The 24,670-nt window shown below is 38.5% G+C and overlaps 2 protein-coding genes across 3 annotated transcripts; both read left to right on the top strand.

The window, feature by feature from the left end:
- Positions 1-4,298: 4,298 nt before the first annotated feature.
- LOC137707994 (uncharacterized) lies at positions 4,299-15,798 on the top strand. Of its 2 annotated transcripts, none has more exons than XM_068446954.1 (11): positions 4,299-4,796; positions 5,283-5,459; positions 5,567-5,749; positions 5,858-5,957; positions 6,046-6,076; positions 8,530-8,572; positions 9,191-9,343; positions 10,484-12,656; positions 12,817-14,218; positions 14,865-14,948; positions 15,294-15,798. In XM_068446954.1, exons 2-11 carry the CDS (start codon positions 5,401-5,403, stop codon positions 15,356-15,358), a joined length of 4,293 nt encoding a protein of 1,430 aa, XP_068303055.1. In that variant the 5' UTR covers positions 4,299-4,796; positions 5,283-5,400; the 3' UTR covers positions 15,359-15,798. The 2 variants fall into 2 exon arrangements, with proteins under 2 accessions (XP_068303055.1, XP_068303054.1); XM_068446953.1 differs by having other exon boundaries at positions 4,299-4,687.
- A 1,639-nt stretch (positions 15,799-17,437) lies between these two features.
- On the top strand, positions 17,438-24,424 carry LOC137749484 (ABC transporter B family member 19-like). The gene is made up of 9 exons (XM_068489580.1): positions 17,438-18,595; positions 19,791-19,845; positions 19,958-20,133; positions 20,245-20,409; positions 20,506-20,801; positions 20,904-21,220; positions 21,331-21,554; positions 21,843-23,729; positions 23,977-24,424. Exons 1-9 carry the CDS (start codon positions 17,438-17,440, stop codon positions 24,325-24,327), a joined length of 4,629 nt encoding a protein of 1,542 aa, XP_068345681.1. The 3' UTR covers positions 24,328-24,424.
- The last annotated feature ends 246 nt before the right edge of the window (positions 24,425-24,670 follow it).

Consider the following 24,670-nt stretch of genomic DNA (forward strand, 5'->3'; position numbering starts at 1 on the left):
CTTGTTTATGGGACATATCAATTTTCGAGACTCCTCGATGTAGAGGTGTGACTTTTGTGATAGCCGTTTAGGGGTTTCAATTATTTGTAATTTGTGCTTATTACCTCCAGATCAAGAAATTGATCACTGGTGCATATGTGCCCAACTGGCATCCGTGTAAGTGGTTGATTATGGCAATGAAATTTTATTGTTTCCTTCAAAAAAAAAAACGTGGATTTTTTGCTTTACACCATCTGTGAAGATACATATTGCTACAAAATAGATCTAGGAGGAATCCATAAACCGCCAACACAAAATTAAATACTCATTAGGAGAGACTCACAAACAACCTCACCAAAGAGGCACTGATTAACAAAAATACTAAGAAGAAAAATTAAAAATTTAGGGAATAGATTCCCATTTTTCACAAGAAATGAGACAAAACTAGTTGCGAGGCCCAACAAACGTTTTTCTACAATGATCATAACCGTTTAATTGTAAAGTCTTCATTTATAGTTCATCCTTGTCAAGCATTAGCAAATTGAAAATAGATTGAGCCTTCTAATTGTGATGGAAGAAATTGACGAAGGCAAACTACGTAGTGACGAAGGCAGACTACACAGTGTTCTAAGAAATCTTAAAATTTCATAATGAGAATTAAAGGAGTAAATAATGTGATTTCAGAATGAATTATTTTTTGCAAGAATAATGTACAGATATAAACTTGATGTAGACAGTTTAAACCATTTTAGAAGGATGTAGAATGGGTCTCACAACTAGTTCTTATTTCTAGTAAAAAAAATAAATAAATAAAGGATCCCTCTTTATAAGCAACCCACCTATTGATATAAAATTTATCTAATGTGCTCAAAATTTCAAAATTGTTGGTACATTAAGATTTTTGTCAAGCACTCTTGATTAGTTATCGGTTTATTTTTAGCTACGCTTTTTAGAATTCGATTTCAATACATGCAGCTGTGATCATTTTCTTCAACTCTGTTAGAATTTTGATCAAAGTGAGTCGCGTCCCACACACATGTAGCTGAATCGAGGGAAAATATGGAAAGCCGAATGAGAAAAATTGTAGCAAATGTGCTTCAACTTTAACCCAACTGGAGAAATAGTCCCTCAACTTTAACCCAACTGGAATAATGGTCCCTCAACTTTAACCCAACTGGAATAATGGTCCCTCAAATTTACTCAATTGTTATGCCCCTTGAAACTCAAAAGTCCTAAATTCACTCTTTGGAACTCGATTTTGATCCCACTTTGCCCCCTAAAACTCAAAGTCGCCACATTACTTTGCTTCTTGAAAAATAAAACTCGCCACTTTACTCATTGAAAATCAAAATTTGCTTTACATTGCCATGTTTCTATTAAAAAAAAAAAAAAAAAAGTTCATCCATCAAAATTCATAATTGGTAATATGCCAAAATTTCCCTGAAATAAGGGAAGAGTAAAAAAGAACAAAAATAACCATCTTCTCTCTTCACCAGCCACCTCTATTAAGAACATAAGAAATGACGAAATCAGTGAAACTAATGATAAGGTGGCTGGAGATGGAGGGAGAAGGGATGAATGTAAGAACAACGGTTAGAGAGAGAGGGGTCATAAAAATGAAAAGCATGAATTGCTTTTGCTATTTATCTTACTTGTTTTTTTTTATAAATATGTTATACAATGTTTGAGATTAAATTTGTTTTTGTTTCAATCTATGTGGCACCATTTGATTGGATATGTGTGCTTTATACTTGTGCCACAGCCATAAGACCAACTCCAATGGTTGGATTAAAACTCAAATTTTGAGTTTTAAACTTGCTCAAAGCTTTTCCAGTCATTGGGCTAAAAAAAAAATTGGGTTAAAACTTAATTTTGGCCAAATTTAGCCCAGAAATTAGCCCAAGGTTAGTGGCCGAGACCCAACGCAAGAACCAGTTGTTGACTTTGTCGACCACTTGCAAAAAGACCAACGACTTTTTTTTTTATCGGACGACCCATGTAGTTGGACCATTGGTTGAACTAATGGTCTGGATTCAATTTTTTTTTTGTTAAATTTAAGTTCATTAAATCTAACGGTTGAGGTTGAATATGAGCAAATTTAACGGTTAAAAAAAAAGATCTAACAACCCAAAATTAAATTCAATGACTAAAACAATTAAAAAATTATTTAAATCAAATTCACCCAAAAACTCTAAATACTTATGCATTTGTTCAAACATCCACCCAAAATTCACTTTCGTCAAACAATTCTTCCTTTGTTTTTTCTTTCTACCCACCTATGTATTTGTGTTTAAGAACATGGTAGGTTGTGTGGTTTTCTATGTTTTTTTCATGTAGTGCATATGTGTAAGAATGAGGTAGGTTTAATGATTTTTCATTATTTGTCCGAATTTAAATATTTTTAGGTTAAAATGTTAATATAAATAAATTAGGATAATCTACATAAATTTTATTTTTGAAAACATTAGTCCTGGTCTTAAGCTTTAATAGGCCTTTAGGGAGAGAAAGGTGTTTGTAGATTAGAGTAAGCTAAGTTCTGATAAGCAATTTGCATGGGTAGCGATCTACTTAGTTAAAACTCTAATCAGAAAGTCAGAACGCAGTGCTAAGGTAGTTGTTCGTACTAAGTGCCAATGATCAGGAGCTGATTCTTGAACTAACAACCATGTTAGCAAGCGGTTTAGCTTTGCACCTTGATATTTTGTTTTAGCATGGTTTTCTTATTCCTCGAATGAGCTCAAAACTAGTTGCTTCCAGTTTAAGTCCATTCAAAACCTTGTTAAATAATTGTTTGAATCCCTTAGTCTAAAACCATTCTTTAATAATTTAGGGCTAAAATTTTAAGCCAAAACTATTAAAGGAAAAAAAAAAATTGTTTCTAGGTTAGAATCTAAATTTTATGGGCTAAAATTTAAGTTTTAGCCCCAACCATTGAAGTTGGTCTAAGTAGGCCTTAATTATGCCACATAAGTAAACTTAACAGTGATTTAACAGAATACATAGAAACGCCAAATGTGAAGTGGATATTGAGTTTCAAGGAGTAAAGTGGGATCAAAATCGAATTCCAGGAGCAAACTGGTGACTTTTGAGTTTAATAAAGTAAAGCGAGATCAAAATCAAGTTGAGAAAACGTAGCTAAAAATCGAGTTCAAGTTTAAATTTGAAATAAAATATAGAGGAAATTGTAGCAATGATCCCTCAACTTTAATCCAATTGGAGCAATGTTCCCTCAACTTTATTTCCATGACCATTGGTCTCTTAACTTGTCAAAATGTGCATATATGATCATTTTCGTTAACTCAGTCAATAATTCCTTTAAATACAGTCACGTGCATGACACATGAAACTGATTGTAGTGGTAATTAAGGAAACATCGTTCCCCGTGGGTTGAAGTTGATACAAGGGGATGGGGAACCAAGCAAGACTAGATTTACATGGATTTGTGGGTCAGAGTTCTGGGACACAAGCTTCTGCAAAGATGAGAAGATCACAGAGACTTTGAAATAGATGATATTGGTGCTTGTTTTTTTGATGTTCATGGACCAAGAAGGCCTCGATTAGTTAATGTTACCATATATCTTCTCCTCATCAGTAATGACTTCCAAATCGTCCATTTTCCTCGAAGTTTAAGTGAACTGCCTGCTCCTCCATGCCTTCTCATTTATACTAGTCCATACCAATGCAGGAAAGCTCTTCTGTACCACATCGTCATACCTGCTTCAAATTCACTGATATCTTGCACAAAACTGGTTAGTCTTCCTTCATTAAAGGCTGATTATTGCACTACATGGTGGGAATTTGAGGAATGTGAGGCTGGGCATGGAGGAAGTTTTAATTGGGGATGGGAGGAAGTTTCAATTGGGGATGGGTTCTGTGTTCGATAGAATTCAACCCACAAGAAATATTATGTTTTCTTAATTGCCCCTACAATCAGTCTCATGTGTAACGCATGTGACTGAATTTAACGGAACTATTGAATGACCATAACTGTACATTTTGACGAATTAAGAGACCAATGATCAATAAAATAAAGCTGAATGACCATTACTCTAATTGAATTAAAATTGAAAGAATACTATTCTAATTGAATTAAAATTGAAGAATTATTGCCACAATTTTCTTTAAAATATATAAAAGAATGGCAAACGCGGTAATTTGGAGTCAAACCACAGTCAAGTCCATTTCGGTAAATTTTGCATCAGCACCACCAACGAGTCTCTGTCTTTTAATCCTAGTCAACATTATTTTTCTATTTTTTTGACAAATTTACAAAACCAATACTTTGTCTGAGGCTCCAAACAAAGACACGCACACTCTCTCTCCTCCCTCTCTTTCTACTGTGTATTTTCAAACAGGTGAGAGTGTAGAGAGAGAGCAAACGCAAAGCAAAGCTATTGGAAAAGAAAAAAGAAAAGGGGGGCAAAGAAAAGGCACATTTGAGAGGAATGAGTAAAAGCAAAAACCATATTTTCATTGCTGCTTATTAGGGTTTTCTCAAAAGCCCACATATTAGTTTGAAATCGAAAAACCCAATTGGAAGATTTGAAAAAAGAAAAGCTAATCCCAGTGACCCAGAAGGAGTAGGACGCATATAAACTTGTAGAGAGAGAGAGAGAGAGAGAGGCAGTGAAATGTGGGCACCGGCTTGAGCAAATCAGAGGATCCGATTGCGGCAATTGAGATCTCCCTAGAGATTGAGCTTGCTCGGGTAAGCTTCTTGTTCGGACGATCGTTTCCCATTTGGGTGTAAATTTTGGGTGCGATTGGTTCGGATTGTGCATTTATTGCATGCACTTTTGAGCTGCATTTAAATGTGGGTAAGTCGGTTTATCTGTATGGGGCTGCGTCGGTTTTGGTTTCGCATTTGAATTTGTTTTTGTGGGTCAATTGGGCATTTTTGTATCATGGTTTTGCATTTGAATTTGGTATTTGCCGAAATCAGATCTGGGAAGTGTTTGGATTCTGTATTTGAAGTTTTGGGGTTTCCCTATTTGGTGCGAAGAGGTAGACTTTAGGTGCATTTTGCTTTTGGCAAGAGTTTCTGGACTGAGATCTGGTAGTGTATAATTGGTAAGTGTTTTGGTCTAAAAGTAGCAGGTTTTAGCTACTGGGGTTGTGCTTTCTTTCTTTGAGCATATCCTTGTATGGAATAGCCCGTGTTGATTATGAATGCGGATCAGTGAACTGTGGAGTTCTCATAGTTGATTCTATTATTAGAAGTTTCATTGTCAAGTCAATAATGCTGACTTGCAAGAACTGATGTAGTTAGTTTCTAAAACTTTCATGTTCATCTTTTGGTTCAGATTATGCATTGTGAATGAATTAATCAGAACTGTGAGGATCTTGGGCCATTGGGGCTTGAAAATTACATCTGTTATATGAAGGGTCATTTGAGATAAAGGAACTAGAGTGAAGGGGAAAATGAAATCTGATACTCCTCTTGATTATGCAGTATTCCAATTGTCACCAAAGCACTCACGGTGAGTGTCACACGTTTATAGACTCTTTATGTTTTCATGGCCTTTTAATAATTCCACTTAGATTATTATTGTTCAATTTCTTTTTTTTTCCTTTTTTTTTTTGGCAGATGTGAATTGTTTGTTTATAGTGATGGGAACACTGAGAAGCTTGCGTCTGGTTCAGTCAAGCCATTTGTGACTCATTTAAAAGTTGTAGAAGAGCAGGTTGCACTTGCAGTTCCGTCGATTAAACTTGAGGTTGACAAACATAAATATGATGAGGCATGGTTCACAAAAGGAACGCTTGAAAGGTTATTTGGGTTCCTAACGGGATTTTTTTAAAGTTATTTAAAGCATGTTGGCCTTTTATATGTAATACTTTAGGCTTCTTTAACTTGATTAGCCGATATTGTTAACAGGTTTGTGCGGTTCGTTAGCACGCCTGAGGTGCTGGAACTGGTCAATACATTTGATGCTGAGATGTCCCAGTTGGAGGCGGCACGGAGAATATACTCTCAGGTATAGCCATTTATCTGTTACATAACTGTAATGTTAAACAAAACAACATTTTCTGTTTTCACTGAACTTGTAAACTTTTCCAAATCAGGGGATGGGAGGTCAACATGCTGGTGCATTAGGTATGTTCATTGCTACTAACATCACTTTCCATTGTTGATTGTACTTCAACTTGAATTGGTTTAAATGCAACAAAACTTAATTTCTGGCATCTTGTCTAAGTTGGAATTAATTTTATCTGCTTCAGTACTGGAGGACTTTGACTCTATTGAACTTTCTTTGTTATAACTGTCTCTGTGTATATATATATATATGTGTGTGCGTCTCTATATTTTTTTGAGCAATGTGTGTGTGTATATATCTCTATAAGTGGTTGAAGCGGGAGAGAATTTAGGATTGATGATGCAGAAGTGTCTCACCATTTGCTTTTCTTAGTTTCTTCATCTAGGAAAGTTCATTAAGAAAAATGCTATGTTATTTCATACTTTATTTGAAGTTCCTGCCTAATGTCTAAAGCCATAAATATATGAAAAATTTTCTACTACACCGAATGTGATTTCCATCTCGTTTGTGGTTCTTTTTCATGGAAAATGATTTTGGTCAGATGTGTTGTTTGCTATGAATATGTCAGATTAAAGAAGTACTTTAGATTAGTAAATGTATAAAGGGAGAGCGACAAGTTCTTATATATCACGCCTTCATAATTTTCGAGATCAGGCTCTATATCCATATCCGTATACACTGTCTTCCACAACCTCTACAAGCCAGATAGGAAAAGGAACCGAAATGCACACACACATACACATACCATTGAACTTTTTTTTTTCCATCGTATAATCACACCATGGAATTTTCTGCTCCTCATTCCAAGGAATGCAGCTGACACTGATTTATGCTTCAATACAACTTTACTGAACAGAAACCAACCAAAGAAACCCTTTATTTTTGTTCTCTCACTTTTTTTAGGCTTTGATGTCTCATTGCTGTCTGCCTCGAACCTTTGTTAGTAGCTTGAATGTAGTTGCAGTAACTTGCTTTTATATTTTATTAGTGAATTAATTGACATCTTTAGTAATATTATCCTCGCCAGAACTCTTTATTGTTTTCGTACAGCATGGCCTTGTTATGAGAAGCAGGGCCATTAAAGGATTAAGATGCTGTGTAAGTTATGTGTTCCTTAATTTCTGTTACATGGTTCCTAAGAAATTAATGTCCTTGGGTTTATATGCTATTACAATATTCTTTTTTCTTAGCGTGGGATATGGACTTAGCGTTCCCACCCTTTGACAGTGGGGATATGGACTTTTAGCATGTCCTTGCCATGCGTGATGAAATCCAACTTTTATTGGAAAATGATAAACCAAATATGGTGGCCCTTGAATTTGTGATTAACGAACTAGGTAATAGGTCCGAAGTCAGCAGAACCAAGATAAGCAAATCATCCATGCCATTCTGGGTTCGTTATTGATTTTTTTTCCTAATCAGGATTACTAGTTTACTATAAATAGGGCCTATCGGAACCTATGTAATCAGATTCTTCTATATAAAATTCATATAGTTATCTCTTCCATTTATTTGTTATGAATTCAGAGAGCCCGATGGTGAATTCCAGTGTTCTATCTCTTTTGGCTTTGAGGATTGCCACCACCCTATCTTGTTCTTGCATTCATTCTGTGTCACTCATGGTCTGGCTCAAGTTCCAAACTCGAAATAGGGGAGTGTTATGGGTAAGATGGATTTGATGTTCCTTTCTCTCCAGGAAATTTCAATGTCCCATTCCTGCAAGTTGGCATGTAATCCTTAAAAAATTGGGGTATGCAGTGAGGAAGTATCATTTTTGTTGTGTTGAAGAGATTTTCCAACATGAAGTTGGGTAGTGCAGAGACAGATCTGCTGATGGAAATGGTATTTGCTCTTCTCGTAAATGCTTAGGTGTTTGTTTTCATTAAGAAAAATGGTTGGGTGTCTGCTGGTGTACCAGGAATTTTAGGATGTGAGTGCTGTAAACTTGGCCCAGCAGGATCTTTCCTAGCTTGCCTGGCATAGCAGGAAGTGAGATGAGATTATGCCTGGCTTATGGATAGCACGGGTACAGTGGGTGATCAATGCAATGCGAGGTGCATGTTTATAGGTTGTCTGAACAATTTATTTGAGATGTAATTAGAATGTGTATAGAGGAAGACATTTCTTTCAAAACCCTGTGTCATTGCGACAACTGTAATTGTACCTCTACCATGTGACAGAACTTAGATGACTAAGCAATTAGACACGGGATAATATAATCTTCTGAAACAGTTTAAAGAACTCAGTCTGTTATCATAATTTTTATTGTATAACTTTTCGCAATGGTCACGTACAGCTAATCTGACTTTGCAATTTAAATTCATTAACTTGGTAATGAATGAAGTGCCGAAAAGATTAGTTTCATTTTCCCCGAATGTTAAAATCTTTTTTCCTGTGCCGTTGTACATCTGAATCTTTTATTTTTAGTAGTTATGTTTCATTCAAATCTGGATATTGATCAAAACTTGAATTTTATCACAATGCTGACCTAACTTTTGGATTACTTGCTAAGGTGGGGATGGAACAGGTACCACAGCAGCAGCAGATGCAACAAAGTAAGCTCTGTTAAATTTTAAATTCTTTAATAATTTACTTAATGTTACCTTAAATTGCAATAAATTTTGTATTCATTAATTTGGTCAGAGTTTAAGTTATGGAAGAACTATAATGAAGTTGCAGCAATAGGAGAATATTTGAACTCATTAGGCTGTCCTCATTTTGCACTTTTCTTTGTATTGGAACTCCGAAACCAGAAGTGGGAATAATTTTTTGTTGTAGTTTATTTAAGACGTTGATCTGTTGGTGGCGATAACAATTTGGTCATTACCATGAGATGTGTTTATGGAACCTCTTTTATATGAAGTTATTGTGGCTTGGGATGTTTAGGAATGTATATTCGATGCGAAATATTGAATTGTTGTTTGGCAAAAATTAAAAGGGAAAGAGTCATAATATCTGTATTAAAGCCCAAATTACTGGGTGAAATTAGCAGTTAAAGATAAAGGCCGGAGTTGATTGCACATGTTAATTTGAACAGTTCGCCATAGCTCTGCCATGATCATTACCGATGGCAGTAAATAATCTAATATCATTTTCATTTTAAAGCATCCCACCCCCTTCCCCCTCCCAAAACTGATGTCTCATTTTTAATTCTCTCAATGCAATTTGAACAGGAAGGAGCTTTTGAGGGCTATTGATGTACGACTTGTTGCAGTTAGGCAGGATTTAACCACAGCTTGTGCTCGTGCATCTGCTGCTGGTTTCAACCCAGATACAGTCTATGAACTACAACACTTTGCAGATCAATTTGGTGCCCATCGCTTAAAGTAAGATTCTCGAAATCCTCTCTGTTTGCTGCTTCCTCAAGTTTGTTCTAATTATTATCTCAAACACACCCTCTCCGAAGGTGAAAAAAAGGGTCCTATTTAATTGCCCATTCCCCTTCCATATCTCTTCCTCTGTGTGTGCGCGCGCGCATGCTCTCACTGCATATGCTCTTACCTCCATGTCTGCACGTGTGCGTCATCAAACCTCGCCTTTGTGGTGTGAACTGTTGCTGCATCTTGGTACTAGTGATGAGTTCATCTGATTTAATTGGTGACAAACGCAAAACCGGAGTATAAATCTGTAGGAAGTTGTCTTGAAACTTAAAAATGAATAAGACGGTTTGACTGTGAAGTTCCTTATGGTATATGACCGTTCTCTTATTTTCTAATGTGGGGATTTTTAGTCTACTTTTTCCACTAGTACCATAGGACTAACTTCTGTCAATGTCGATAGTTAAATCCAGGTTCCGCAATCATAAGCGGAAGCATTATTCTGAAAGCAATGTGCTATCACAACCCTTGGGAGTTTCAAGAAACTTGAAAATAGCAACCCTCAATGGAAAAGGTTTAACTGAGTGGCCTGATTGAAGCATGCCACCTGGCTTTTTAAATGATTAAGACAGGAAATTGCTGGTGGAATAGGAAATTCCTTCATATCTTTCATTGTATGACAAGGATTTTCGTTGAACAATTGTTTTATTTATTTATTATTATTTGTTCAACTTTTAATTCTTTAGTGCCAACTTGATTTGCATTTAATAATCTTTCGAAGACTTATGTTTCTTTCTGTGTATGTTGGTCATGTGAAGCACATTGAGTGGGGCCCAGCTACATTAAGCGGGCCGTTTGGGCCCACTTTGAAATGCTTATTAAACCCATATGTGTTATAGTAGTTGCCAAATGGGAAATGGCCCGCATATTAAGGAAAAAAAAGGTTGATAGAACTTAGGAAACTAGTAAAGCAGCCTGTCACAATATGGCAGGTGCAATGGTCTTTTCCATTTTTGTTAAATCTCAACTGCCTTGTACTTCTGACCTAAATAAAAATATTATAATTTAAATTCTGTAATTTTATATCTGTATATAAAAATACATTGTTCTATATAATTATAAGTTATTTATTTTATGAAATCTGTGCAGCGAAGCTTGCAGCAAATTTATCTCACTGTGCCAAAGAAGATACGACCTGATCTCCCCATGGAAGCCAAGTGTGGACGACATGGCTGTCAGATCCTCATGCGAGTCTGACATGTCCATTGATGATCCCACTGAAGACATATCTGGGCCCAACAACCAACCCCAAAATAGGCAGGAGCAACTAGACGAGCCATCAAAGCCCTCCACGTGTCAACAACCCAAGTCCCTCAACGCCAACTTCCCTACACAACAACGTAACAACGTAACTGAGAACGACAACGAGGAAGGCAAGGCCAAGGTGGAGAAGAAGGATGAATCCCAGACCGAGTCAACGACTCCTTTGGGCGTGATTCAACCCGGGAGGCGGCTGAGCGTCCAGGATCGTATCAGCCTCTTTGAGAATAAACAGAAGGAGAGTTCCGGCGGTGGCAGTGGTGGAAAGCCGGTTGTTGCCAAACCTGGGGAGCTCAGAAGGCTATCCTCTGACGTGCCATCTCCCAAACCTGGGGATCTCAAAAGGCTCTCCTCTGACGTGTCGTCGGTGCCTGCTGTTGCAGAGAAGGCCGTGTTACGAAGATGGAGTGGTGCCAGTGATATGAGCATTGATTTGAGCGGGGAGAAGAAAGAAACAGAGAACCCCTTGTGCACTCCATCGTCCGCTTCCTCTGCTTCTCGTTCATTTTCTCAGACAAAGGCGGTGACAAGTACAATATCTGGTGTGACCGAGGATAAGGACCAGAAGGGGTCAACTGGCTCGACAGATTTTTGTAAGGTTGAGGGAAGGAGTGCTTCTGGTAGAGTTGATGTTGAGCTGAAAGATGAAGCTGAGGGGCAGACACGCGTTGGGGTGGTTGTAGGAAAGGAGGAGGTGGGTTCAAAGGCGAAGAAGGAGCAGGTGGGTTCTCAGAGTCAATCCAGGACTTCTAGTGGAAGAACGGAGCAGGTTGGGTTAAGTGATCAAGGGATTTCTTCAGGTAGCGAAGAAAGAAGCGGTGGGTTTAAGGATCAATCAGGTTCTGAGACACAGTCCAAAGGTTTTTCAGGTCAGACAGAGGTTGTTGGAGGGAAGAACCTGGTTGGGGGTGCAATCTCTGGTGGTGGATTTGGGAATAGGGTAGAGGATTCTAGACCGAGTGTTCAGCCAATGACTCAGTTACGTCCTAGGGGTTACCAGGGTCATTCCCGATCTTTCTCAGGGCAGTTTGAGGGTGGTGTTGGACAAAAATTTGAAGAAGCTTCTTCAGCACAGCTCAAAGTTGTTGAGGGTGATCAACTTCTTCCACAGCCTCTGTTTAGATCTTTTTCTGGAGAAATTGAGGAGGTGGGTAAAGTTGACCGCATATCATCTGATAAGCAACACATTAGAGTGGAAGATTCTGGAGCTCAGAAAATGAGATTCCAGAAACCGGTTTCTGCCAGTCGCGAACAAATTAAGAAGCCACAGGGAAGGAGAGATGAAAGCAATAGTGGTCAAGAAAGAAAGTTGGATTTTACAGGTGACAAAGTTTCAATGAATCAAAAGAGCTTTGATGCAATACCAACAACGCCAGTTGAGCAGGTTCAGAGAGTAAGACAGACCAAGGGAAATCAAGAGCTCAATGATGAGCTCAAAATGAAGGCGAATGAGCTTGAAAAGCTTTTTGCAGAGCACAAGCTTCGGATTCCTGGGGATCAGTCTAGTTCTGCTCGAAGAAGCAAACCCATGGATGCAAAGAAGGAACAGGCAGTACGTTCACAAACCAGAAAACCAGCAGCAGAGGAGATTGCTCCTGCAGAATTTTCTGCGGCTAACACAGTGTTGGAACCAATGGGTAGTTCTGGTGAAGTGGCAAATTTCAACACCACTCCACCAATGAAGATAGCCGGTATCCAAGATTACGGTGATACTCTGAGGCAGAATTTTTCAGAGCCTGGTTTCTCTCTTGATTCTAAAGGAAAATTCTATGAGAGGTACATGCAAAAAAGAGATGCTAAACTGAGAGAAGAATGGGGTTCTAAAAGAGAAGAGAAGGAAGCCAAGTTGAAGGCCATGGAAGATAGCCTTGAGAAAAGTAAGGCGGAGTTAAAAGCCAAGTTTTCAGGGTCAGCAGACAGACAAGATTCAGTATCTAGTGCTCGTAGGCGCGCTGACAAACTGAGATCATTCAATTTTCGATCTACTATGAAGTGGGAGCAGGTACTGTTTCAGTTTAAGTGATCATGAATTTAGCTGTAAAATTGATGACTGGAAGGTTGGATTTTCCCCATTTTCATTTTTCTGCCCAAATCTTTAAAGATATTTTTGTTGCTGATTGGTATTTGTATCTTAGGATGATAGTTTTCTGTTTTGACTACAGCCAATAGATTCAATTCGTTGGGAGAAGGATGAGGATCTCTCTGAATTTCCAGGCCAAAAATTGTACGGAGAAGATAGGTTCTCTAACGAGGCATCTTTAGGAGACGGTGCTTCTAGAAGCATTCAAAGTAAAAAGCTTTTTGCCAATAGAAATTTGCCTTCTTCCACCCCCTGGACACCAATTGCACCAGCTCCACGGTCATCAGGCAAAGTTTCCAACCTTAGTTCAGGGAGGCGAAGACCAGAGTTAGAAAATCCTCTAGCACAGTCAGTTCCCAACTTTACTGATCTCAGGAAAGAAAACACAAAGCCCTCTTCTGGAGTTAGCAAACCAGCTGTTAGCAAAATACCTGCTCGTTCACAGGTCAAAAGCTATTCCCGCAGCAGGAGCATTAATGAAGAGATAATGGCCAAGGAAGAGAAGCCACGACATTCTCATTGCTTGAGGAAAAGCTCCGCAAATCCTGTAGAACAGAACAACTTATCTTCTCTAAACTCTGATGGGATTGTCTTGTTGCCATTTGATGAAGAGCAAACTGAGCAGGATCCCCTTGACAAGTTTGCAAAATATGTGGAGTCGAAGCCATTTCTTAGGAAGGGTAATGGCATAGGCGGGGGTTCTGGAGTTAGTTTCTCCAAGCTGAAAGGGTTCATTTCTTCTGAGACTTTAACAAATGAAGAAGAAGTTGAGGGAGAAGATTCAGTTGACACGGCCAAGGAAGAAGAAGAAGAGGAAGAGCTTGAAAATGGTGTTGATGTGGATATGGCAGTTGAAGATGGTGTTGATATGGATATGGATAATGGGAAACCAAGATCGAGCCAGGATTCTGAAAGGTCTGATAATGTTGATTCCGTAAGATCTCTTTCTCAAGTGGACCCTGCTTCAGTGGCTGAGTTGCCTGTGGCTGTGCCCTCAACATTTCACACTTTGGGGTCTCTACCAGACTCACCTGGGGAAAGCCCCATGTCATGGAACTTGCACATGCATCATCCCTTTTCTTACCCTCACGAGGCCTCAGATATTGATGCCTCTGTAGACTCCCCAATCGGGAGCCCTGCTTCGTGGAATCCTCATGGTCTTACCCAAATAGATGTTGATGCAGCTCGGATGAGAAAGAAATGGGGAAGTGCTCAGAAACCCATCCTTGCTACCAATTCATCTCAAAACCAGTCACGGAAGGATACGACAAAAGGATTTAAACGGTTATTGAAGTTTGGAAGAAAAAGTCGTGGGACAGATAATACGAGTGATTGGATCTCTGCTACGACTTCTGAAGGAGATGATGATCCAGAAGATGGACGAGATTCTGCGAACCGATTATCAGAAGATTTTAGGAAGTCAAGAATGGGATTCACGCAGGGTCCTGATGACAGCTTCAATGAAAGCGAGTTCAATGAACAGGGTAACTAACGGATATCTTGCAATGATTTTCATTTATATAACCTATATGTTCCCAATTGAGGTTCTCTTCATGTAACTCCTGCGACTTAGAGCTTGTTATATGCTGGAGTATTTGGGTCCCAACCATTTTCTTCTTAGGTTTAGAAAGCCAGAGTGGCTGAAAGCTGCCATGGTTTCCTAATGATCCTTCAACAGCTCTAGGAACCCTTAATCAACCCAACAACTGCCCTTCCATGCCCAGCTAACTTTCTATATGGCTGTTTCTTGTATTCTTGACCAGCTGGTATTTTGGGTGTTATTTCAGATCAGCAAACACGCACACATAATATGTGTTTCACGTGTATGCGTAGTTATTGGATGGACCTTCTCTGGATTGTACTGGTTAAACAGAAAGCCCACTGAAAATTTCAATAACCATTTCAGTTTAAAAATGTTTGGATTGAAAAATTAACCTTAGAATCATATGAAACAGCTAGTTTGCAAATCTTGGGGCATCAATTCAAACAAATTGTCCTGTTTGATTTCTGTTTTTTTTTTTTTTTTCAAAACTTGGTGAATTGTTTTCTTTTAAAATAAGTTTTCTTATTTCATTTATATCCTTTTAGAAAAGAAGTAGAGCTGATTTTCAAATTGACTACTCTATGCAGTTCAAGCATTACGAACCTCTATCCCGGCACCTCCAATGAACTTTAAACTGAGGGAGGATCATTTATCAGGAAGCTCGTTGAAAGGTGATTCTCTATGAACTTATTTTCTCATTTCTTTTACTTTTCTTGGTAGTAAGGCAACAATTAGTTTACTCAGTTCGAGGTTCATCCCTGTATATCTCCGGTTGTACACTGAACTTTGTTGTCTCAACTGAGGAAACAAATTTCTGGTGTAGTAGCCCCTGCTTTGGCAGATGAACCTGAAGCTCTTAAGAACTCAGAAATCGTTTAATCATTGACAGCTTCAGTTCACTATTTGGAATGGGTTATCAAATTTTGTGTGTCATTTAGGATTGCACGCTTACGATTGTTTATGGCATTTCCCTTGAATCTTTCTGATAGTGGTATAGTCACGGTTCTATGTTACAGCTCCACGGTCATTCTTCTCACTCTCATCATTCCGAAGCAAGGGAAGCGACTCAAAGCTGAGGTAATTACCACTTGGACAAAACCACATAGCAAGTGCTTGTCTCATTTTCAAGGTAGAGTAAAGGGATGATCGCATTATATGATACGAACGAGTGAGTAGGTGCGACTCAGCCGTCTATATAAAGTCTACGGTCGGGTTATGTATATGTTGGATTCAATTCACGGAGGCTTGGTCATTTAGTTAGCTATATACGTAGTTGTATTGGAAATATGGTTGTATATGACTATATTCTGTTGAACAATGAGTCGATCGATGATTGGCGTAATGTAATCGTGATTTTGGTAGTCAAGAGGCATTCTTTTTCTTGTTCATGTGGATAGCCTTTGTGTGATGATGTATGTTTCAACTTGTGTTAGAATCAACATTACATTGTTGACAGTTTTAAGGTGTGTTGTGATCAGGCGGAATAATAGCTTCCAAGTACCACAATTTTTGTGGTGTTCTCATCTCTCCCGTCAATTTTTGACCAAGCAGGGACACAATTTTTGTTTTGTTTTGTAGCCATAGACGGAGTTTGAATTCACACCGTCATGCAAAGTCTTAAATCTTTGCCACCATTGTGGTAAAGAGCCACTTTCTATGCAGGGAGACTATTGGCTACTACAACAAGTTTTAGATATTTAAATGACTTTTAAGAAAATTATAACGGGTCTTCATTTTTCTTATTCTGCAGGCCCTTCATAATTTCTAGTCATTACGTTGAATAAATTAAAGGAAAAAAGAAAAAAAAAAAAAGAAAAAAAAGAAAAAAAAAAGTTGGGTGGGGTTATCATTTCTCTACTTTTTGAAGTTTCTTTTTGTTTCTATTTTAAAATAAGGTATACATGACTTGATTATTCTGATGTAGACTTACTTCGAAGTTTTCAGTATGGAATAAACTTAATTTGGAAAGCTAGATACGTTGACTAGTAATTATTAGTATAAATTTATTATAAAAAAATAACAATATAGTTGTGAGCTTTAATCAGAAAAGGACGATTAATGGAAATAAAAAATTGTAAATCATGAACTAATGACATTTGGAGAAATCTTGTTACAAATAGGGTGTGATTACGTGGGAAAGAAGAAATACCATTTATTAGGGTTTACCATTTCTCTTTCTCTTTCTTAGATGAATACAAAGAATGATACAAAATCCATTCTTCCATTTTATACTTTATTAGTTTACTACTTCTCAAACAATTGAATGTCTGTAAAAAACACTTATAAGGAAACAAATTAGATACGATAGCGAAACACCAATCGCGTGCCTTAACAATTGTTTTATATGTGTTTTGTTCTTCAAAACAGTACTTCAAGACATATGGAGGATGGTGAATTAAACTCAATACATCAATTGTAAAATAACTTATTTGGAACGTATTCATAGCAATCATGATATTTTGAAACACGTATACAAGGCCTTGGAAATAGCCTTGTACTAGTGGCTTGGGAGGTTGGGGTCATGATGAACTCATTTCGTAAAGTCTCTCGTCAGCCAAAAATGAATGCTCTTAAACAACTAAATTACAAATCTCATTCCTTCAAAACTATATTTTTATTAAAAAGAAGTTATAATAAACTTGTTTGTGATTTTTTTTATTTGTTTGAATATTTTAGTCAATACATTCATCGTCCTCAACATATCAGCCGGCCTGTATTTTCTTCTGGCCTGCATGCTTGATGACACAGTAGATGATGCATGTTACATAGCAGATACTATCTAAGTACGACAACATTGCTGCATATGTAACACACAAATTGTTCAACTCCCTAAATTATTACTTAAATAAATTAAAACTACAGAAATCAGAAACGATTAGAGAGAGAAGGGAGGAGGATTTGAATTCAGCTCTCATCATATAATTTAATTAGCCAACTTGATGGTCCAAAGTTTTTGAGAAGAGCAATATTAAAGAAGAGGGGTCTCAAACATGTGACCTTCAATGCACAAGACAATGTGCACTTTTGTTTACAAGTGCAATTGAGAAGGGAGACACCTCCTCTCCTCCTCTCCAACTCCTCCAATTGGCAACTCTTTTTCCTCCCATTTTCCCTCACTTTCTCGCATAATTTTCCCCTCCCGCCAAACACTCCACTAATCATGGACGGCATAGACATCTCCTTCCAATTTGAACAATCCTCCTCTAGCCCCCTGCCACGCCACCCCACGCCTGTCAGCTCTCGCTATGGCTCCCGCTCCCTCACCCCGATCAGCACCAACTCCCGGTCCACCCAAAACCGAACCCCCGGCAGCCGGAGGTCCCGCCACACCACGCCCCCCACAACCCCATTTGCAGCGGACAATGACGTGTCGTGGCAGGGGGAGATTTCGTGGCAGTTTGAGCCCAGAGGATGGAGCGACACTCGCAATTTGGGCTCAGCTTTGAGCCCGTGGGCCACGACTCGCACAACCTCCGAAGCCCACATAGTTCGCCGCTCCGCCAATCAGTACTACCTCTCAAGAACCAGTAGAAGCGCCGTCATTGATAACCCAAATTACAATTCTGTCCTCGATGGCAGACTTGAGCTTCAAAGCTATGTTGCTTCTCCAAGGGATAATAATGGGAATAGCAACATTAATTTGAGTAATAATAGTGAGAGTTCTTTAGTTTTTGCAAAGAGTAGCTATGCTACACAAAATAAAAAGTCCCCAAGGTTGGAAAAAATAAAGGAGTTGGGAAGTGGAAATTACAGTGGAAGTGGTCCATTGGCTAGAACAGATGTACTTAGTCTGATCGACTATGATCAAACACCATACCAGAATGAAGATGACGCATCCGAAGTTTCGGGTCATGGAATGTCACATAATTTCGGTCATGACCCCGATGGTCATTTTTACAATCATGGCCATCGTGGTACAGCGAAAATTATAGGACATGATGACTATGGTCACGAGTTGTCACATGTGGGACATGATCATCATCGTCACAGTTATGATGATCATGCCAGGCAATCAACAGTCTCTAGCCGCCATTACGGCAACGTTGATGGGTATGCCGATAGTGATCAAGGTTGGGGTTACGATGAGGAAGAGGAGGATGAAGAAGATGAGGTGCCACCAAAGCAAGTAGGGTTGCTTAGCTTGTTCAAGTATTCAACAAAGTGGGATATGGTTCTTGTGTTTTTGGGATGCATTGGTGCTCTTATTAATGGAGGGTCTCTTCCTTGGTACTCTTATCTTTTTGGACAGTTTGTGAACAAGATTGCTATTGAATCAACGTACGCTGACAAGAATCAGATGATGAATGATATCGAAACGGTATGCCGAAAAAACTCCTACATGTTTTAATTTGGGATAATTAGAATCCTTACCGTTTTTCTATATCATTTAGATTAAACATCTGTGTCTTTTTAAAATTTGATTAAAGTGCTTGGACCAATAGTCACCTCTATTTTTTAAAATTAAAATAATTTTTAAATTTATCATTTTATCTACATGATGCACTTTTCCTTATTTAGTGGAAATATTAGTAAAAACTATATTTATCTTCTTCCAAATATGTTTTTTCGATCACAGTTTTTTTTTTTTTTTTTTTTTTTGTGTATGTTATGCAAACATTTAATATTTTTTCTTTTTCCAAATGGTTTTTTCTTTTTCAAATAGTTGGTGATCAACATAAAAACTCCGTGTAATTTTTTCAATTTTTTTGTGAAATTATATATCTTTTGCTGTTTTTTTAAGTATAGTTGTTGATGATTTATTATTAGGTACAATACATTATGTATATATTATTTGCGAATACGTTTGAATCTACAAAAATCATTAATTGGTACGTTTATTTGCAATTTTGGTACGTTTGATTTGATACATATTGTTAATATTGATACATTATTTTTATTTTGGTACGTTTTATTTTGTACACATTGTGTATTGGTACGTTTATATTATTCTCAATCCTATTTTTTTTAACGCACTAAAAGAAAAACTTATTTCAGTACGTTTGATTTTGGGGGATTTAAAAATATTTTAAACTATTTTGGAAAGAAAATATCTTAAATCGTAGATAATTATTGCTAAATTGTAGCATTATTGTGAAAATAAATTGAATCTAACTAACTTTTTTATTTACAATTATCTTTAACGGAGAAGAGTATAATCAAAATGCTAGATTATAGAAAAATTGATACAATATAATGTGCATATAGCACCAAAATTATGACAAAAAAAAAAGTTTAATCAAATCACTAAAACTAAAAAAGCATGGATGTTTGAATTAGAAAATTCAAAACTGAGACGATTGTATCAAAAGATCCCTTTTAATTTCTATGTTTAGTAAAAAAATTCTTTTTAGCTGGTCTTTTGAAAAGAAAAAGAAACATTTTGAGCAACTGGGTATTTTTGTACTTTTATGCCTGATACAAGCGATATTGGAATTTGAACACAAAACTTCCGATGAAGCTTTTTTTGGTTAGATTAACAATGGAAGCTCATTTTCTTTTCAATTTGATTTCAGATATGCGTGTATATGGCTGGACTAGCGTCAATAGTTGTAGTTGGAGCATACATGGGTAAGATGTACATACATCAGGACGTTCCTCTGTGTCCTTTTGAATTATATATTTTCTTCTTTTTTGTGGTACAAATATTTGACACCAAAAGTATTTTGCGTCACTAATGCAGAGATTACTTGCTGGAGAATGGTGGGGGAGAGGTCTGCTCAAAGAATAAGAAGAGAATATCTAAAAGCAGTTCTACGGCAGGACATTAGCTTTTTTGATACAGAAATCGCGGCAGGGGACATTATGCATGGAATTTCTAGTGACGTTGCTCAAATCCAAGAAGTTATGGGGGAGAAGGTTTGCTTGCTCTTTGCTTTGTATAAGTTTCCCTTTAACTAATTTTTATGATTACGCGATGATTAGGATTTCATAAATTTTGGGATTTTTGAACTTTGTATATAATTGCAGATGGCGCATTTCATTCACCACATATGTACTTTCATATGCGGATACGCAGTTGGATTTCTGAGGTCATGGAAGATCTCTCTAGTAGTCTTTTCAGTCATACCGTTGATGATGTTCTGTGGTATCGCTTACAAGGCGGTTTATGTTGGCCTCACTACGAAAGAAGAGGTATCCCTTACAGCGCTGTTTATGTTGGCTCAATCTTAAATTTCCTCAGCACATAATGAGGATTTTTCTGAATCTTTTCTGGTGCATTTGTCACAGGCTTCTTACCGGAAAGCTGGTAGTGTAGCCGAGCAAGCGATCAGTTCAATCAGAACTGTGCTTTCGTTTGTTGCGGAGGATCACCTGGCTGAAAAATACACGGATTTATTGAACAAGTTGGTGCCTTTTGGAGCAAGGATCGGCTTCGCTAAGGGTGCTGGAGTGGGAGTTATCTATCTGGTTTCGTATTCAACATGGGCATTGGCTTTCTGGTATGGTAGTGTTTTGGTTGCTAAGGGAGAGATCACTGGAGGTGCCGCCATTGCTTGTTTCTTTGGTGTCAATGTTGGGGGAAGGTATAAAGAATTTCTAAAATTTTGGGGGAGAGATTTTCTGTGCAGGACGTCTTTTTCTTTTCAATTTAAATGACGTATTTACATGTGGCTAAACTATCGCAGGGGCTTGGCCTTGTCCCTTTCATACTTTGCTCAGTTTGCACAAGGCACAGTAGCAGCAGGTCGGGTGTTTGAAATTATAGATAGAGTTCCAGAGATAGACCCCTACAGCTCAGTAGGCAGGACCCTGCCGAGTGCTCGAGGAAGTATTGAATTTAAAGACGTTTCTTTTTCATACCCGTCCCGTTTGAATGCTCCGATTCTTCATTCCCTTAATCTGGTTATCCCATCTTCAAAGACACTAGCACTCGTTGGCGCTAGCGGAGGTGGAAAGTCCACCATTTTCGCTCTTATAGAGAGGTTCTATGACCCTAACCAAGGTATCATAATCTTACCGTTTAACAATATTAAAAAAAAAAAACAACTTACTAGAAAATGGACTAACTCTAGTTCCTTCTCTGATTTGGTTTTTGAATGTTTGTTTCGATAGGTACAATCACATTGGACGGTTATGATTTAAGGACGCTGCAGGTGAAGTGGCTGAGAGATCAGATAGGTATGGTCGGCCAGGAGCCGGTGCTCTTTGCCACCAGCATACTAGAAAATGTGTTAATGGGGAAGGAGAATGCCACCAAGAAGGAAGCAATTTCTGCCTGCATTGCTGCTAATGCCAACAGCTTCATTTCTGACCTTCCACAAGGCTATGAAACTCAGGTTCAACAACAAAAATATTCTTAATGTTCTCTTGCTAGTGTTAGCATATGAACGGAAATGTTCTTTTGCGAGGTATCTAGCATGTATGTTTTCAACTGTGAATCTGGGCCACGCAATTAAACAAGAATTCACCTAATCTGTGAGCCAGATTGACAGTTGGAAGCACATATCCTTGCTTCTCTGGCAAGAAAACATTTACACAACGCACATGTGCACATACACATATGTAAATACATAGATGCATAGGTATTCATGGTCCAGTGCTTATTTCATTGTCACATTTGGCAGGTTGGAGACAAAGGAACACTGCTATCAGGGGGTCAGAAGCAAAGAATCGCATTGGCTCGAGCGATGATCAAGGACCCTAGAATCCTTCTCTTGGATGAACCTACCAGTGCCTTAGACCCTGAATCAGAGGCTGCAGTCCAAAAGGCTATTGACAAGATCTCCTCTGGACGAACAGCGATTGTAATTGCTCACAGGCTATCAACAGTAAGAAATTCTCACACCATCGTTGTTCTTGACTCTGGCTTTGTTGTTGAGATTGGTAATCACCGCCAGGTCATGGAAAAAGCCGGTGCCTACTATAGCCTCGTTGAGCTTGCTGCTGATGGAGTAACAAAACCTTTGTTGAAACAAAATGAAACTCAGAAAGTCAATCAGTTTTCAGCCGTGGATATGCATGATTTTTCAAGATCGCAATTTGCTCAAGAGAAAAATCAAGTAGAGGAGAAAGATGTCCAGAAACTAAAACCGAAAAAGGTTCAACTTTCGGATATATGGTTGTTGCAAAGACCAGAGGTGCCAATGCTCTTAGTAGGGTTTCTTTTGGGTATGAATGTAGGTGCAATTTTGTCGCTCTTTCCCTTTGTTCTAGGCCTAGCCCTCGAAATATATTTCGATAAAGACCCATCGAAAATCAAGAAAAAAGTTGAGCCTCTTTGTTTAGCACTTGTTGGGCTTGGCATTGGGAACATACTCTTTATGACAGGACAACAAGGCTTGTGTGGCTGGGCGGGAACAAAACTTACAATGCGAGTGCGAAACCTCCTGTTTCGTTCGATATTAAAACAAGAGCCTGGTTGGTTTGACTGCGAAAAAAATTCGAAAGCAGTTCTGGTCTCGAGGCTCTCGATTGATTCTGTCAGTTTTCGTTCGGTCCATGTCGATCGATTATCAGTATTGTTGATGGGCTTGAGTTCAGGTATCGTGGGACTTGGTTTGTGCTTTTGGCTTGATAAGTGGCTAACTCTTTTGGCTGCTGCTCTCGCTCCTTTGACCCTTGGTGCAAGTTACTTGAGCTTGATCATAAATTTAGGGCCAAAACTCGACAACGATGCTTATGCGAAAGCGAGCAACATTGCAGCCGGTGCAGTTTCAAACATAAGGACAGTCACAACATTTTCTGCTCAGCAACAGTTGGTTAAGTCCTTTGAAAGAGCTTTATCGGGGCCGAAGAGGAAATCGGTTAAAAGGTCACAAATCATGGGCCTAACACTAGGCTTTTCTGAAGGTGCTATGTATGGAGCATACACCTTAACTCTTTGGTTTGGTGGTTACCTTGTGAAAGAAGGCAAAGCAAGCTTCGGCGATGTGTACAAAATTTTTCTCATCCTCGTTTTGAGTTCGTTTTCTGTTGGCCAATTAGCCGGTCTTGCACCAGACACATCCATGGCTGCAACAGCAATTCCAGCAGTTTTCGATATCATTACTCGCAAGCCATTAATCAGCTGCAGCAGAGAAAAAGAAAGGAAGCTTGACCGGTCGAAACCATGGGACATTCAGTTCAAAATGGTGACATTTGCATACCCTTCTAGGCCAGATGTGAACGTGTTGAGTAACTTTGGCTTGAAGGTCAAATGCCGTAGCACAGTGGCACTGGTGGGTGGAAGCGGGTCCGGGAAATCTACGGTGATATGGTTAATACAGAGGTTTTATGATCCAATTCAAGGGAAGGTGATGATGGGAGGGGTGGATTTGAGGGAGATAAATCCGAAGTGGCTGAGAAGGCAAATAGCTCTAGTGGGTCAAGAGCCTACATTGTTTGCAGGCACTATAAGAGAAAATATTGCTTTTGGAAACCCTAGTGCCTCACGGGTTGAAATTGAAGAAGCTGCAAGGGAAGCTTATATTCACGAGTTCATTAGTAGCCTCCCTCAAGGCTACGAAACTCAGGTATATACTCTGTACTCTATAGTCTGGATATAGAACAAACGTTCGTTCTTTATCATCAAAGAACAAACTGTCAATATGTCATTGATAACGTGTTGATATCATTATCGCCAACAAAATGTTTACAGGCATATTATCCATATATTTTGAACAAAACGTATTAAAGAATAGACGTTATGCACATAGAATTTCTAGATCATACGATGCATATATATCACCATAATTGCTTTCTCTTTCCTTTCATCTATAGGTTGGTGAGAGTGGAGCCCAGCTATCCGGGGGGCAGAAGCAAAGGATTGCCATAGCAAGGGCAATACTGAAGAAATCAAAGGTACTGCTTCTAGACGAAGCAAGTAGTGCACTGGATTTGGAATCGGAGAGACACATACAAGATGCACTTAGGAAGATCAGCAAACAGGCTACAACCATCATAGTGGCTCACCGGCTTTCGACGATTCGAGAGGCTGATATGATAGCGGTTATGAGCAACGGTGCCATCACTGAATATGGGAGCCATGAGACACTTATGGCCTCTCACCTTAATGGTGTGTATGCTAGTTTGGTGCGTGCAGAAACTGAAGCCAATGCATTTGGATCATAATATGTAACTTGTAAAGTTGCCATTGGAATTTTTCTTACGGGGAATATTGATTAGCAGTTGCTTGCAGTTATAGAGAAGTTGAGTCCATTTTAATATTATTTGGTCCACACTTACTTTTTGTGATGTTAGGGTTTGTAATTGATGTGCCAACGGACACCCAATTAATGACCCAATTGATGTACCAACGGACACCCATTACCAAACCAAATCCCCATTTTTAATCAATTCATACCCGCATTAGACTCGTACACAAGACTCGGCTACACGATGAGCAAGCAAAACGACAACATTTTTGATACCGCGACTGAGGGGATGCTGTGCAGGAGGTTGCAAGGGTGGGGAT

The sequence above is a fragment of the Pyrus communis genome, chromosome 11 (assembly GCF_963583255.1).
Source record: "Pyrus communis chromosome 11, drPyrComm1.1, whole genome shotgun sequence".
In the NCBI taxonomy this organism is placed as follows: Eukaryota; Viridiplantae; Streptophyta; class Magnoliopsida; order Rosales; family Rosaceae; genus Pyrus; species Pyrus communis.

Excerpts from the sequence above, each read along its gene's own strand:
- LOC137707994 (XM_068446954.1), top strand. The coding sequence starts at position 5,401 with ATGAAATCTGATACTCCTCTTGATTATGCAGTATTCCAATTGTCACCA. Across the intron at positions 12,657-12,816 it reads CTACTATGAAGTGGGAGCAG|CCAATAGATTCAATTCGTTG; the intron begins GTACTGTTTCAG and ends TTTTGACTACAG. Across the intron at positions 14,949-15,293 it reads ATCAGGAAGCTCGTTGAAAG|CTCCACGGTCATTCTTCTCA; the intron begins GTGATTCTCTAT and ends TCTATGTTACAG.
- LOC137749484 (XM_068489580.1), top strand. The coding sequence starts at position 17,438 with ATGGACGGCATAGACATCTCCTTCCAATTTGAACAATCCTCCTCTAGC. Across the intron at positions 20,410-20,505 it reads GCCTCACTACGAAAGAAGAG|GCTTCTTACCGGAAAGCTGG; the intron begins GTATCCCTTACA and ends CATTTGTCACAG. Across the intron at positions 21,555-21,842 it reads CACAAGGCTATGAAACTCAG|GTTGGAGACAAAGGAACACT; the intron begins GTTCAACAACAA and ends CACATTTGGCAG.